At 46.2% G+C, this 12,090-nt stretch overlaps 1 protein-coding gene across 2 annotated transcripts in view; it reads right to left on the bottom strand.

The window, feature by feature from the left end:
- The window catches only part of CDH23 (cadherin related 23), a 398,194-nt gene that overhangs the window by 33,628 nt on the left and 352,476 nt on the right, over positions 1-12,090 (bottom strand). For both annotated transcript variants that reach the window (XM_060274909.1, XM_060274907.1), the window contains 3 exons: positions 7,751-7,972; positions 7,521-7,640; positions 3,999-4,179 (listed from right to left, as the gene is read on the bottom strand). In XM_060274909.1, coding sequence (XP_060130892.1) covers positions 3,999-4,179; positions 7,521-7,640; positions 7,751-7,972 — 523 coding nt within the window. The remainder of the gene's footprint in view (positions 1-3,998; positions 4,180-7,520; positions 7,641-7,750; positions 7,973-12,090) is intronic.

The following is a 12,090-nucleotide window of genomic DNA, read 5'->3' as shown; positions in this document are numbered from 1 at the left end:
CCAGTAGAATTTGCCAACCTTTCGGGGCTTATGGGGGACATTTGCCAGCAGGAGAAACTGTTGTGGACACCACATACCACAAAATCACACCCACACTGCAACCACATTTACTCCCCCCAATGAACGAACTGCATTAATTCAATTAGGCTTGAAAAAAGTGTTCTAACTGTTGCCAATCCTAATGGTGGTGTGGGTAGGGGTGATTTTCCTGGAGAGTCAGCTGCAGCCTCCAGGAACAGCACACAGACTCCAACTAGGGGCCATTTATTGGCTAGAAGTGTGCTTTCAGTGGGAGTAGGGATCTGGAGATGAGAGCCTAGGGGTACCAGGAAAGACCTCTGTGGGGGCATGCCTGCCTGCAGGTGCTACGTTGGCAACCCATGATTTTGTCCATAATTTTGTTTTCACCAACAGCTAGCTTCTGGCAGTTACGAGCAAAGCAAGAAGGTCATTCTCTATTTAATTCCAGCATCTGATATTCAGAAGTATACTACCTTCTGGCACAGAGGTTTCATTTAGCCAATTTGCTAACAGCTGTTGATAAGACAACGAATTTATCTAATCCTTTCGAAAGTCACACATTCATTCGTAATCACTTTGCTGTCTACTCAGAAACCCACCACTAAACGAGAGAGAGAGAGAGAGAGAGAGAGAGAGAGAGAGAGAGAGAGAGAGAGAGAGAGAGAGAGAGAGAGAGAGAAATGTCTCTTTATCTGATGATTTCTTCACACCATTCATCAATTCCAAAATGCTGATCATACTCCCAGCCACTTTCTCTCTCTCCCCCCCCCCCCAAACTAAAAAGCCACAAAATGCTGCTTTTCTTCCACACAGCACTCTGGAGCCAAATCCAGTGGGCCTCTGTGCTCTGGCAGTGAGTGCGTGTGGCTGACAAGAGCCGGCTTGTTTCTGCATTTGACCAAACAAGAACTGAAAATGAAAGCAGACTTGAGCATGGTTTGTTTAGATGAAGTCCAAGCCAGTTTTCTCACAATTGCTTCCTTTTCCTCGCCCTTTTTATTCTTACTTTTCAAAAAATACTTTGAATGGCTTTGGTGTCAAAATATGCACTTGCCACAATAGAGGGGCAGCAAATATGTCATTTGGTAATCTTCAAAGAAATGTAAGCCCCATTTGCATATAAATGGAAAGTCTGGGCTTATTTCTGCCAGAGACTTGTCTCTGGGCCGGACAAAATGAAATGTGGGAACTCCATATCAGATATATAAAAATTTCCCCTTTGGGAAAAAAAAAAGCAGCCACACAGGGGGAGCGGATTGAACTGGGACTATAGCCCTGGGGAAGGGGGTGGGGCTTAACCCTTTCTCTATTTCCCCCAATCTAAATCTTTCCCAACTGCTTTTTGCCCTGCTTGGAGAAAACATGTAGGTAACCCTGTTTTCCCTACGGAGGAAAACATGGGTCGAGGAAGCATCCAGAGCAGGAAAATGGTATGGTCCAATAAAAACCAGGAGATATGCTCACAACCTAGTCTTCCATTTAGAAGACCCACAATCAATATGACGTCCCTTAATGTATTTCTCTTTCCTCTTGGTTTGAATGTATCCGTGTGGACTTACTGTCTATTTGGTTAAGTTGCCTTGGGTTGCCCTGACCAAGATAAAGCAGCTGACAAACTGAATAAATGAAAATGAAACAAATAATCTTAGCTGAGTGTTCACACTTGTAAGCACAATTTGCATTTGGCTATCGTACACCTCGTTAGGGAACTTCCCTCCTCTCCTCAGTGGAGAGCTTGTTTCCAAGTAAATATGCCACATGGTTAAGAGATCTACATCCAGCTTTTAAGCTTCCTTGGAGCAAAGTGGTATTCAATCCCTTCCTAGGCAAGCTTGATAGTCCTTCTAGCACACTTGATTTCTTTTTGGGGGGGGAGGGGGTGTTTGTGGCACGAACTTGCAAAACCTCAAGGATCTTTTAGTCGGGCAAGCACAACAGGTCTGCAATGTTTCCTCTCATGGCGGATGCTGCCTGTAACAGGATTTCCTGATGTAGACACTCGGCTTCTCAGAATGAGGCCTCTTGAAAGGATAGTTTTGAAATGTTCCATTAACTACCCTAAGGCGATTCTTTCCGCACGCCTTTCCTCCCTTTCTCTTCCACCGAAAAGTTTGTGTGCTCTGAAATAATCTGCCTCATATTCAGATTGTGTGTATGACACTGCAGAGATTCCAAAGCATCTCACACCAAGGCTGTCATTGCCCAACGTTTTGCAAAATTTGCTTGGTTTGCAGTAAAAACACACCAACACACAGTATTTCTCAAGGAGCTACAGCATAGATTGTGGCTGTTATACATAACTTTGCAAACCAGTGGTGGAAGCACATTCCACGGCATAGGAGTGTGTACACAGCCAAGACAGCGACTGCCCCCCTGGGGATTTATTTGAACTCTGGTGTCTCTGTTTTTAGTCTATGGGTTGCTGGTCTTTTGAGAATTGTAAGCACACTGGCTTACAGATAAGCTGTTGTGAATACCACACACAGGTTGCAACAAATATACACACATTCCCCTCTACCCTCCCCCCAAGCAATTAGGTTTGGAAGAAAGTGCTTTCACTTTCCCTCCCAAACCTAATGGGAAGAGGGATGTGATATTCCTGGAGAGTGCAACGGAGGAAAGGAAGAATTCACCCAGCTGGAATCTCCTCCTAGCAACAAGGAAGATTAAACTAAGGCTTTTATTGGCTTTTTCCAAGTCTAATTTCAGTGGGGATGGGGAGGGGAGTCTGTGGGCAGCAATGAAGGCCTCTGCAGATGCCCAGGCTTGCAACCCTGGTCCCAGCCCAACACTCTGGCCACTAAACCACAGTGCCACTGACAACTGTACCAAGGAACCAAATGTAAAGAAGCAGCACTGGAAACGTAAGATACTCATAACCATGTTATCATTGCAGTAATTACTATTACTCATCACCAGGGCTGGCCCAAGACATTTCACCGCCTGAGGCAAGGGACAAGATGAAACCTTTCTCCACCACTGTTCTGCATACAGAAAACCACAGAGCTGGAAGTGGGATCTTGCTTCAGTGCTGGCAATAGAGCAACATCCTCCATCTGACCTGAGGGCAGCAGGCTAGCTTAGGAAGTGAAGGGCCAACTGCATGGCTTATATAGCTTGAACCCCCAACACCTCTCCCCTGCTATTTCACTGCTCCACCCAGTTCCACCCAGCACCTACTTGCGGCCTGCTCAGGCAAAGGCTGCAGTGGTGCATCCCATGAACAGGGCCGCACATGGACATTCAGTGAGTAGCTGCAACTGAGAGCTTGCTCTGTCAGGGACCTCTCTCAGCAGTTTTCTCTGCGATATACTGGGATAATGTGGCTGCTGACTAGGCAACACAGCCAGCCCAGGTCAGCGGCAAAGCAAGAATAATTGCTGCTGGCTCAAGAGAACAGGAAGAGTTGGGGGCCTCAGGAGAGGGGAGGGAGGCCAGAAGAGAGGGAGCCAGGGGAGGCCAGAAGGAATGGCTAAGGGTCATCCACTCCTACCCACCCCCCACCCCCCGTCTGGACCCGATCATCATTTCCAGACTGCTTCTGATGTGAATATGCTCTGTAATTCCTCCACACAAAACTCTCTGAGATAAGCCACAAGGACACCCACTCTACACATTTTTGTTTCCCTGAAGCAGATGGGGAGTGACTTGCCCGAGTCTAAGGCAGGAATAGAATTAGACCAGAGTTATCCGGGGTTGAAACAGAGAACTCATTCAGTTGGTTCTTTTTAGCTTTTACTTGTGACTTAGACAAGAGGACACTGACCTTATTCCAGACATATGGAAACCATGCCTTAGTAAGAATTGCTATTTGCATAGGGAAGCAGTGGCCCGGGCAGAAACAGAATACTGACTCCTTGTCTTGTGCTACTAAACCTGAGATGATTTCTGCACACATGCATGATTTAACTGCATTTTCTGGATGGACTGAGAACCGCAAACTCAAGAGTTCCTGTTCTCTTTCTTTCTCCACTTACCAAGGGGATCCCCTGCGATGATGCTGTACTCCACTTGTCCATTGGGCCCCGAGTCTCCATCGTGGGCAAGGAAAGTCCACACCCTTGGACCCGGCTGTCCTTCTGTGATGTCAAAGGGCCCTTCGTAAGAATGCGGGAACGTTGGTTGATTGTCATTGATATCGTTCAAATTCACTAACACCTGAAGACCAGAAACACACAGAATAGTTTGCAAATGCAGCCAAAACAAATAAAAGCTATGAAGCCCATTATCGAGTATCTGCTGCCATTTTGTACGCAACTGCCAGTATAGTACTGCTAGTTTTATTTAGTCACTTCACTTATCTCAATTTCCCCCACTGTATTTCTTTATTTGCAGCAACAAACCATAGCTGGCAAGTCTCCCGTATTCCCCGGGAAATCCCCATTTTTCCAGCTGTTCCTAGCTGAAAAAACATATTTTTTTGTTTTTCCCCGGTTTGTTCTGGCGCGGTGGCCATTTTGGAACTGGGCGGAGCATGCTCAGAAGCAACTTTTGATGCTGCTCTGCCCAGTTTCAAAATGGCTGCAGTGCGGCTTCTGGCGCGACGGCCATTTTGGAACTGGGAAAAGCAGCATCAAAAGTCACTTCTGAGCATGCTCCGCCCAGTTCCAAAATGGCGGCAGCGCTACTTCCGGTCTGCTACTTCCGGCCCGGTCCCTTATTTCTCTGACAGCAACTTGGCAGGTATGCAACAAACACAAGCATTCTCAATAAACTTCATACAGAAATTAATGGCATCCAATGACACCCATCTCTGACTCAAAAGGATTTTGCACGACTGGCAAAACAAATAACACCTGAAACCCAACATTCCAGTGTAACTGCAAAGCTGTGTTTCTTGACAAGTTAAATTTGTGCGAGGATTTGCCAGGTCAAACCCTGATCAGGCCCAGGTCAGATGCAAGCACATCCTGGGAGCTCTGTGCAATCGGTGTTTGGTACTTATTACGCTGCTGCAGCTGTAATCAGTTTATTCTACGAAGCAACCATGGAGAACAAGGTAGGGCTTAATGTGTGCCTGGAATCAGCTCTGGAAACTGTTCTGAAGGGCAGGTGAGGAATGGGCAATAGAGTTGTTCAGCATGGAGTAACCGCACCCATCTCCACACACTGATGAGAAAGAATAGTGTTTGCAAGTCAGAGGATGTGTTATCCTGATAAGACATAATTTTCAGTTGCTTTTATGGTAGTTATAAACAAACCAGTGGATCATGGAAGAACCCACATAGTTGCACAGTCCTGTTATGAAAGCCATTACTAGGTGGTGCACTTAGATTCTAGCCCTCAAATTTTTTGGAAAATACTTGAAAATATGACTGCAGTTGCAGGAACTCTTCAGAGTGGGCAGGCAATTTCCACTCAAACTCGGAAGCTGCCCTTGTGACTTATTAATCTAGTCTATGCAGAGTCCAAGATAAGTCCTGCCTGTCTACACCCACACTGGCCGCATTGTGCCTCTGTGATAGCAGACGAAAGGGGTGAAGTGGCACAGGGTTGTGGAAGTCTGCAATTGTGGAGTTAAACATCAACTTGCACAACAGTGTTTCCTCCCACATGATGCCTGCTCCGTTACATCTGCAACATGGAAGGCCCTTTAATCCACTCCTTGTGACAGCAGGTAGGTAGCCGTGTTGGTCTGAGTCGAAACAAAATAAAAAAATTCCTTCAGTAGCACCTTAAAGACCAACTAAGTTTTTATTTTGATATGAGCTTTCGTGTGTATCTGATGAAGTGTGCATGCACACGAAAGCTCATACCAAAATAAAAACTTAGTTGGTCTTTAAGGTGCTACTGAAGGATTTTTTTAATCTTGTGACAGTAGTTACTGCAAGGTGGGGCAGTTGCATGCAATGGTTCACCACATGTAGGTTTTAGCACACTGCCACAAAGTTTTCTTTTTGGACATTTGCTGTGCTACGGCATGCACCATGTGGTTTCTCATGCGGATCTCTGCACACAAACAGGTGCCGCAGGGAACAATTTATAATGATATATTTGTGTTGGCCGTAATACGGAAACTGATCCCGTAAGTACTGTTGCTGTTGTTTAGTCGTGTCCAACTCTTCATGAACCCATGGACCAGAGCACGCCAGGCACTCCTCTCTTCCACTGCCTCCTGCAGTTTGGTCAGACTCATGTTGGTGGCTTCGAGAACACTGTCCAACCAAGTACATTGTACACTGTCCAAGTACTGTGCACTGCAGCAAAAATAATGGAGCCAGGTAGCACTTCCCATTAGTATGAGTGAGCAGATTCAAAGCAGAGAAGAAAAAAAGGAAGGGCCTCTCACATGACCTTCCTTGAACAAGGAAGCAAAACAGCCTTCAGGAAACTGGGCTGTGCCTATTGGCACACAAGGTGGAAAGTGCAAGCAAAGAGTGAGCAGCTACACAACTCTAGAGTCGAAAGCTAACTCAAAGGTCACCTTGTTCTGCCACAGCAGCAGTATTCCTGATAGATGACCTCTGTTTCCCTTTCTTTTCCTTTTGTGCATGAGAAGCAAGGATGTTCGGTGTATAATGGTTTTTGTTACCTATTGTCGCAACATAATGTTAATACAGTCGTACCTCGGGTTACGACCACCTCGGTTTGCGAACAGTTCGGGTTACGAACTGCGCAAACCCGGAAGTGTTTTCGCCGCGCGCGCACATAAGCCGCACATGCGCAAAGCGCGAAAATCGCACTTTGCGCATGCGCAAAATGGTGGCGCCCATCGCGCTCGGTTTGCGAACTATTCGGGTTACGAACTGCGATCCGGAACGGATCGCGTTCGTAACCCGAGGTATTACTGTATATATTTTTAAACCCTCTAATGATGGAGAGGCTCCACCATCAGCTTTCAAGGACATCTGTTCCATTGCTGAAGTTCTTCCTAATGCTGAGTTGAACATCCCTTTCCTGTAATTTGAACCTGTTGATTGGGGTCCTACCCCCTTGGATCAACCAAAAACATATTGGTTCCATTATCCATGTGACAACCCTTCAAATATTTGAAGATGGCCAATCCTGTCACTTCTTCATCATCTGTTCTCCAAGCTAAACATATCTCTCTTTACACTTTTCTCATAGGGTCTCCAGATCCCTCACCATCTCTGTTGCCCTCCTATGGACCACCGTCAACATCTTTCTTAAAGTTCGGTGCCCAGCAGCGATTTCCCCTCTTTGCCAAATACTGGACACAAGTGAGAGAGAAGTATGTTCTTTCCAAAGAAACTACCCATGGAATTTCCTCCTGTTGAGAACCATGGATATAGTTGCTCTTTTTAAACAGTTTCTATAACGCAACAGTAATTGAATTGCAGAACATGCAAGAATGCAAAAAAGGAGAGAGCAAGACGTTTGCTGTGCACGCTTCACACAATAGGAGATCATTAATCTCATTAGCTGTTGCATGTTATGGAGGTTTAGCTTCTGCAAATGCAAGCAGCATCTGGAAGTGCTTTTGGAGGGCTGCTTGTTATCCGCGTCTTTCATCCTCTTTTCCCACAAGAGATACGTACCGTCGTGGTGGATGTGAGACGGCGTGAAGGGATTGGACACTGGTCTGTGGCAGTGACAATCAGTGTGTAACGCCCGTGGCTGATTTCATAATCCAACTCCTTCATTGTGCTGATTTGTCCCTAAAATGAGAGGCCAAAACAAAAGGAAAATGTTAGTTTTTGGCAATGAGGGCTTATGCTCATGGATTGTTGGGTACCGGGGCTCAATACCTTTGTGCAAGTGTACTAACCGTAGTGCTGTTTATGTGAAAAGTGCCCATGATGTTCCCCTCTGTGATGGCATATGTAACTGTGCCGTTTGGCCCTTCGTCAAGGTCCACCGCATTGATGGTGATAAGGATTGCGTTAAGTGTGCCGGGGCCCTCATCCAGTGTGACTTCATACTGCTGCTGCCGAAATACTGGAGCATTGTCATTCTCATCCAGGACGGTGACATAGACTGTGGTAGTAGCCTGTGAGCAAACACTGACACATTCAGAATCATGCAGGGATAATAATAAAAATAAAATAAGGTGTCCAGATGCGAGCCATGCACTTAAGCCTACACACACATTTCCATGTGCTTCCAGAGGTTAACAAATATATCCATCTTTAAGGTTATGCCATGGTCAACTGTCAGGGTGACTGTCTGGAGCAGGTCAGCAATAACTCACAAGATGTTAGTGAAGTTAACTCTTTATTCAAAGAAACAAAACAGCTCAGGCAGAGTGAGAACAACTCTTCCAAGCAGATCTTGCCCCAATGAGGACTGAAGGACCCCGCCTTATAACAGCACTTCAAGTCTCCTCCTCCCCTGGTTCCTTCCCAAGCAACGTGAGGCTCCTTCATCTTGTCTATCTTTGCTCCACCCTCTTCATACCTCTTCAGGTTCTGGCAGACTAGGGCGAAGTGGAGCTGGTCACCACAGGAGGGGAAGACCTCCTCACCAGCCTGACTCACTGCTGCCTCTTGATGCCGCCTCATCTCCAGCCTCCTCTCCTGCCTCTGATTCTGGACTTCTTTCTGCCACAGACTCTTCCTGCTTACTAAATCCTGTTACCTCTTCAGCTTCTTACACCTCCTCCCAGTCTGCTCCCTCTTCTCCCTCTAATTTGTTGATGTCGCACCCAACCCCTGGTTCCGAGTCTTCTTCCCTTGGGGGTTCCCCAGCTGGTGTCTCCCACCATTCCTCTGCATCCAGCCAGTCCATGACATCAACTGATGTTATCCAGGAGGCACAGCCACAGAAGGGATAAATTAAGGCATTTGATCAGGCATACTAAGCAAGCAAGCAAGCATTATTTGGCAGTGCCTCTGAGAGACACTGAGGGGGCTTCCAGAAAACCTGTTTAACAAGCATTATTGGTGTTATCCAGGAGGCATGGCAGAAGGTATCATGGTATACAAATGAATGCATTGTGGTATATTAAAATAGGGCAGAATGATGGACCAGAATTTAATGAAACAACCTACTGTAATGTGTGAATAAATCCTGCAGTACAAAAAGGTCTGTTAACCCTTCCCAATTGTCACATGAGCCATGCAAAATGCTCTCAGCAAACTACAGAATGTTCAACTAATTCCACAACAGACTTCTAAAATAAAAACTATTAACTCTCTTTTTTTTCCTTTGTAATTTTTGGGTCCATTCTCGTCTGCATCTTGTGTTTCGAAAACTGCATTCCCCCCCCTCCCATTCTGAAATCAAATATGAATCCCATGGGATTTGAGAGGAAGAAAGGAAAATCCTTAAGAAAGGAAGAACAGGCTGCTGGATCAGGCCAGCATGCTATTCTCATTGTGGTCAAACCAGATGCCTGTGGGAAGCCCAAAACAGTACCTGCAGCACTCTCCCCTCCTGAGATTTCCAGCAGCTGGTATTCAAATGCATTCTTTCTGGGATGAGGCAGAAGAAAGCCATTGATAGCCTCATCTTCTTTGAGTTGCCTCATCCTCTCTTGAAGCCATCCAAGTTGGTGGCCACCCCTACCTCTCTCTTCCTGAATTAAAACTGTATGCACCTCAAGGTCAAAAGCCAAATCTAATACACCAAGAGGATTTAGGTAAGCTCTCACACAAGCCTTGCTGTGCACTTCCTCCACAGCCAGTAAGTAAGGCTATACCTTCTGGACATACTGCCCACCTTGAAATACATGTGGTCAGGGAGTTTGGGCTTTCCTTGTTATGGGGCAAGTTGCTTTGCAGAAGAATGCTATTTCTTATTTATGGAGAGACCAGCCGAAAGGTTCTCCATGAAAAAAGAAGACTTGGGGACAAGCCACATGTCATGCAGGAAATTGAAGAATGGCTATGCAATTCTAACAATAAGACCTATTGAATTCACTAGGGCTTAGTCCCACCTAAGCAGAGTTAGGATTGCAGTTTAACACTCCCAATGTTTACTTTTTTTTGAACAAGTGTAAGGAACTCTGAATTTGATCAGAGCAGCTGTGCCTGGGAAGGGAATGTTTAACTAGTCCCCAATCCAAATGCCCCCCCCCCCCGCTGCTGTGGTAAAAAATTAATAATACATGGACCAAGTATTTTCATTGTCCCTTGTGGGGCTAATAGAAGTTTGGAGAGAAGATTTAGATCAGAGGAAGTGTTAAGCACCTTCAAAGCTGCTACTGGAAACAAATTCAAACTGAATACCCTGACAAGACGTCATTAATGGAACATGAGCTCCCTTTCAGGCTAGATTTCAGAAACTGTTTCAGCAGGATGGTCTGCTCATGCAAATCAACTCACTTTTCCTCCTTCCTTATCAGAAGCAAGGGCTGATTCAATACATCAAAGGTTTGCTGCATTCTTCAAATTGTACCTGTCTATTGAGTAGATTTGATGCGGGTGGCAGTGTGGGTTAAACCACTGAGCTTAGGGCTTGCCGATCAGAAGGTCGGCGGTTCGAATCCCTGCGACGGGGTGAGCTCTCGTTGCTCCTGCCAACCTGCTCTGCCAAACTAGCAGTTTGAAAGCACCTCAAAGTGCAAGTAGATAAATAGGTACCACTCCGGCGGGAAGGTAAACGGCGTTTCCGTGTGCTGCTCTGGTTTCGCCAGAAGCGGCTTTGTCATGGTGGCCACATGACCTGGAAGCTGTACACCGGCTCCCTCGGTCAATAATGCGAGATGAGCACTGCAACCCCAGAGTCGGTCACAACTGGACCTAATGGTCAGGGGTCCCTTTACCTATTGAGTAGATTGAACTCAAAGCCTACTGTAAGCAGCACTGCCTTTCGGATACCTATAAGACCAACCAGCCCAATCAGTTTAATTGGCCACACACTGTTTCTGCAACATCTCCTAGACCAGGCATCCCCAATCTTCGGCCCTCCAGATGTTTTGGACTACAATTCCCATCTTCCCCGACCACTGGTCCTCTTAGCTAGGGATCATGGGAGCTGTAGCCCAAAACATCTGGAGGGCCGCAGTCCTAGGCAAAGCTCCAGGAAATCATGTAACAACATGGTAGGCTACACAGCAGAGCAATTATGCAACATCTTGTGGTTGAAGTGCTGTCTGATCACACAAAAGACATCTTTGCTAAGAGCCTCTTGCAAGTTTCCCTGCTCGGTTTTCACGTGTGAGCATGACATCTCCTTTCCCTTTGTACTCTCTCTCTGATCTTTCTTCTCTTGTCTTCAAAGCCGCGCCATCTCAACTTACTATTTTATCTGGTTGCTTTAATATGGCTATGTCAGAATCAAAGAGCATCTTTTAAAAGCACAGCTGAGAGAAAGGGAGGGAGAGAGAGAAAGCCAAGCACTGCATAAACCATTGGAGCTTAAGCTGATTGATATAACCACTTGACTCACAAACATAAATAAATAAATAAATAAATAAATAAATACATGTCTCCTAAGATCACTTTCTCACCACCGCACAAGAACATACATTTGTGTACAACTTGTGTAATAAAAAGCAAATCTACTTTCAGCTCCAAAAGTACCGGCTGCCGAAAAGCACTGGGATGACTGACGAGCACCTGGCGATTTTTTCAAGTATTGGTTTCAAATGTTTGATACAACACTGCCTTTTAACAAGTCCATCTAGCCTCAATATTCCCTACTCTGGCTGGCAGGGGCTTTCTGGTCTACCTCATTCCTGCCCAAGAGCCAATAATTGGAAGTGGTGGTGGCTTGAATACTGAGGCAGCATCTGCCCAGGTGTGTTCTACCTCTGCGCAACACTGTCTTTCTACATTGTTAACTTGCAATCCCTCCCCCTACCCTAAGGCTTCCCCACCCGCCCCAATTGTAGCAAGAGGCAGTGTGCTCAACTGCAAATTGGTACCCTAAGAGAAAAACCTGTCTGAATCAAACAGCTCTTTGCAACCTACTTTTCTTCTGGGGGACGGGACGGTTAGAGGCTTTGATAATTAAGTGGTATATAAATCCTGTTAAACAAACAAAAGGCGGGGGCGGGAGGATGGCCTGACGAAGCTTGAACGCTACAGACGGGAAAATCTCCCAACCTGTCAAATCGATGCGTCACGTGCGCGAGGCATACCCGGTTTCTCTCTGGGCCTCCAGGGGGAGCCCTCCGTTCGCGCTCCCCGCCCGGTCCAAAGCGCCCCCCCCCCCCCGCGCTGG

Source organism: Zootoca vivipara, chromosome 5 (genome assembly GCF_963506605.1).
Source record: "Zootoca vivipara chromosome 5, rZooViv1.1, whole genome shotgun sequence".
NCBI lineage: Eukaryota > Metazoa > Chordata > Lepidosauria > Squamata > Lacertidae > Zootoca > Zootoca vivipara.
This window is presented reverse-complemented; position numbering and strand designations above follow the sequence as displayed.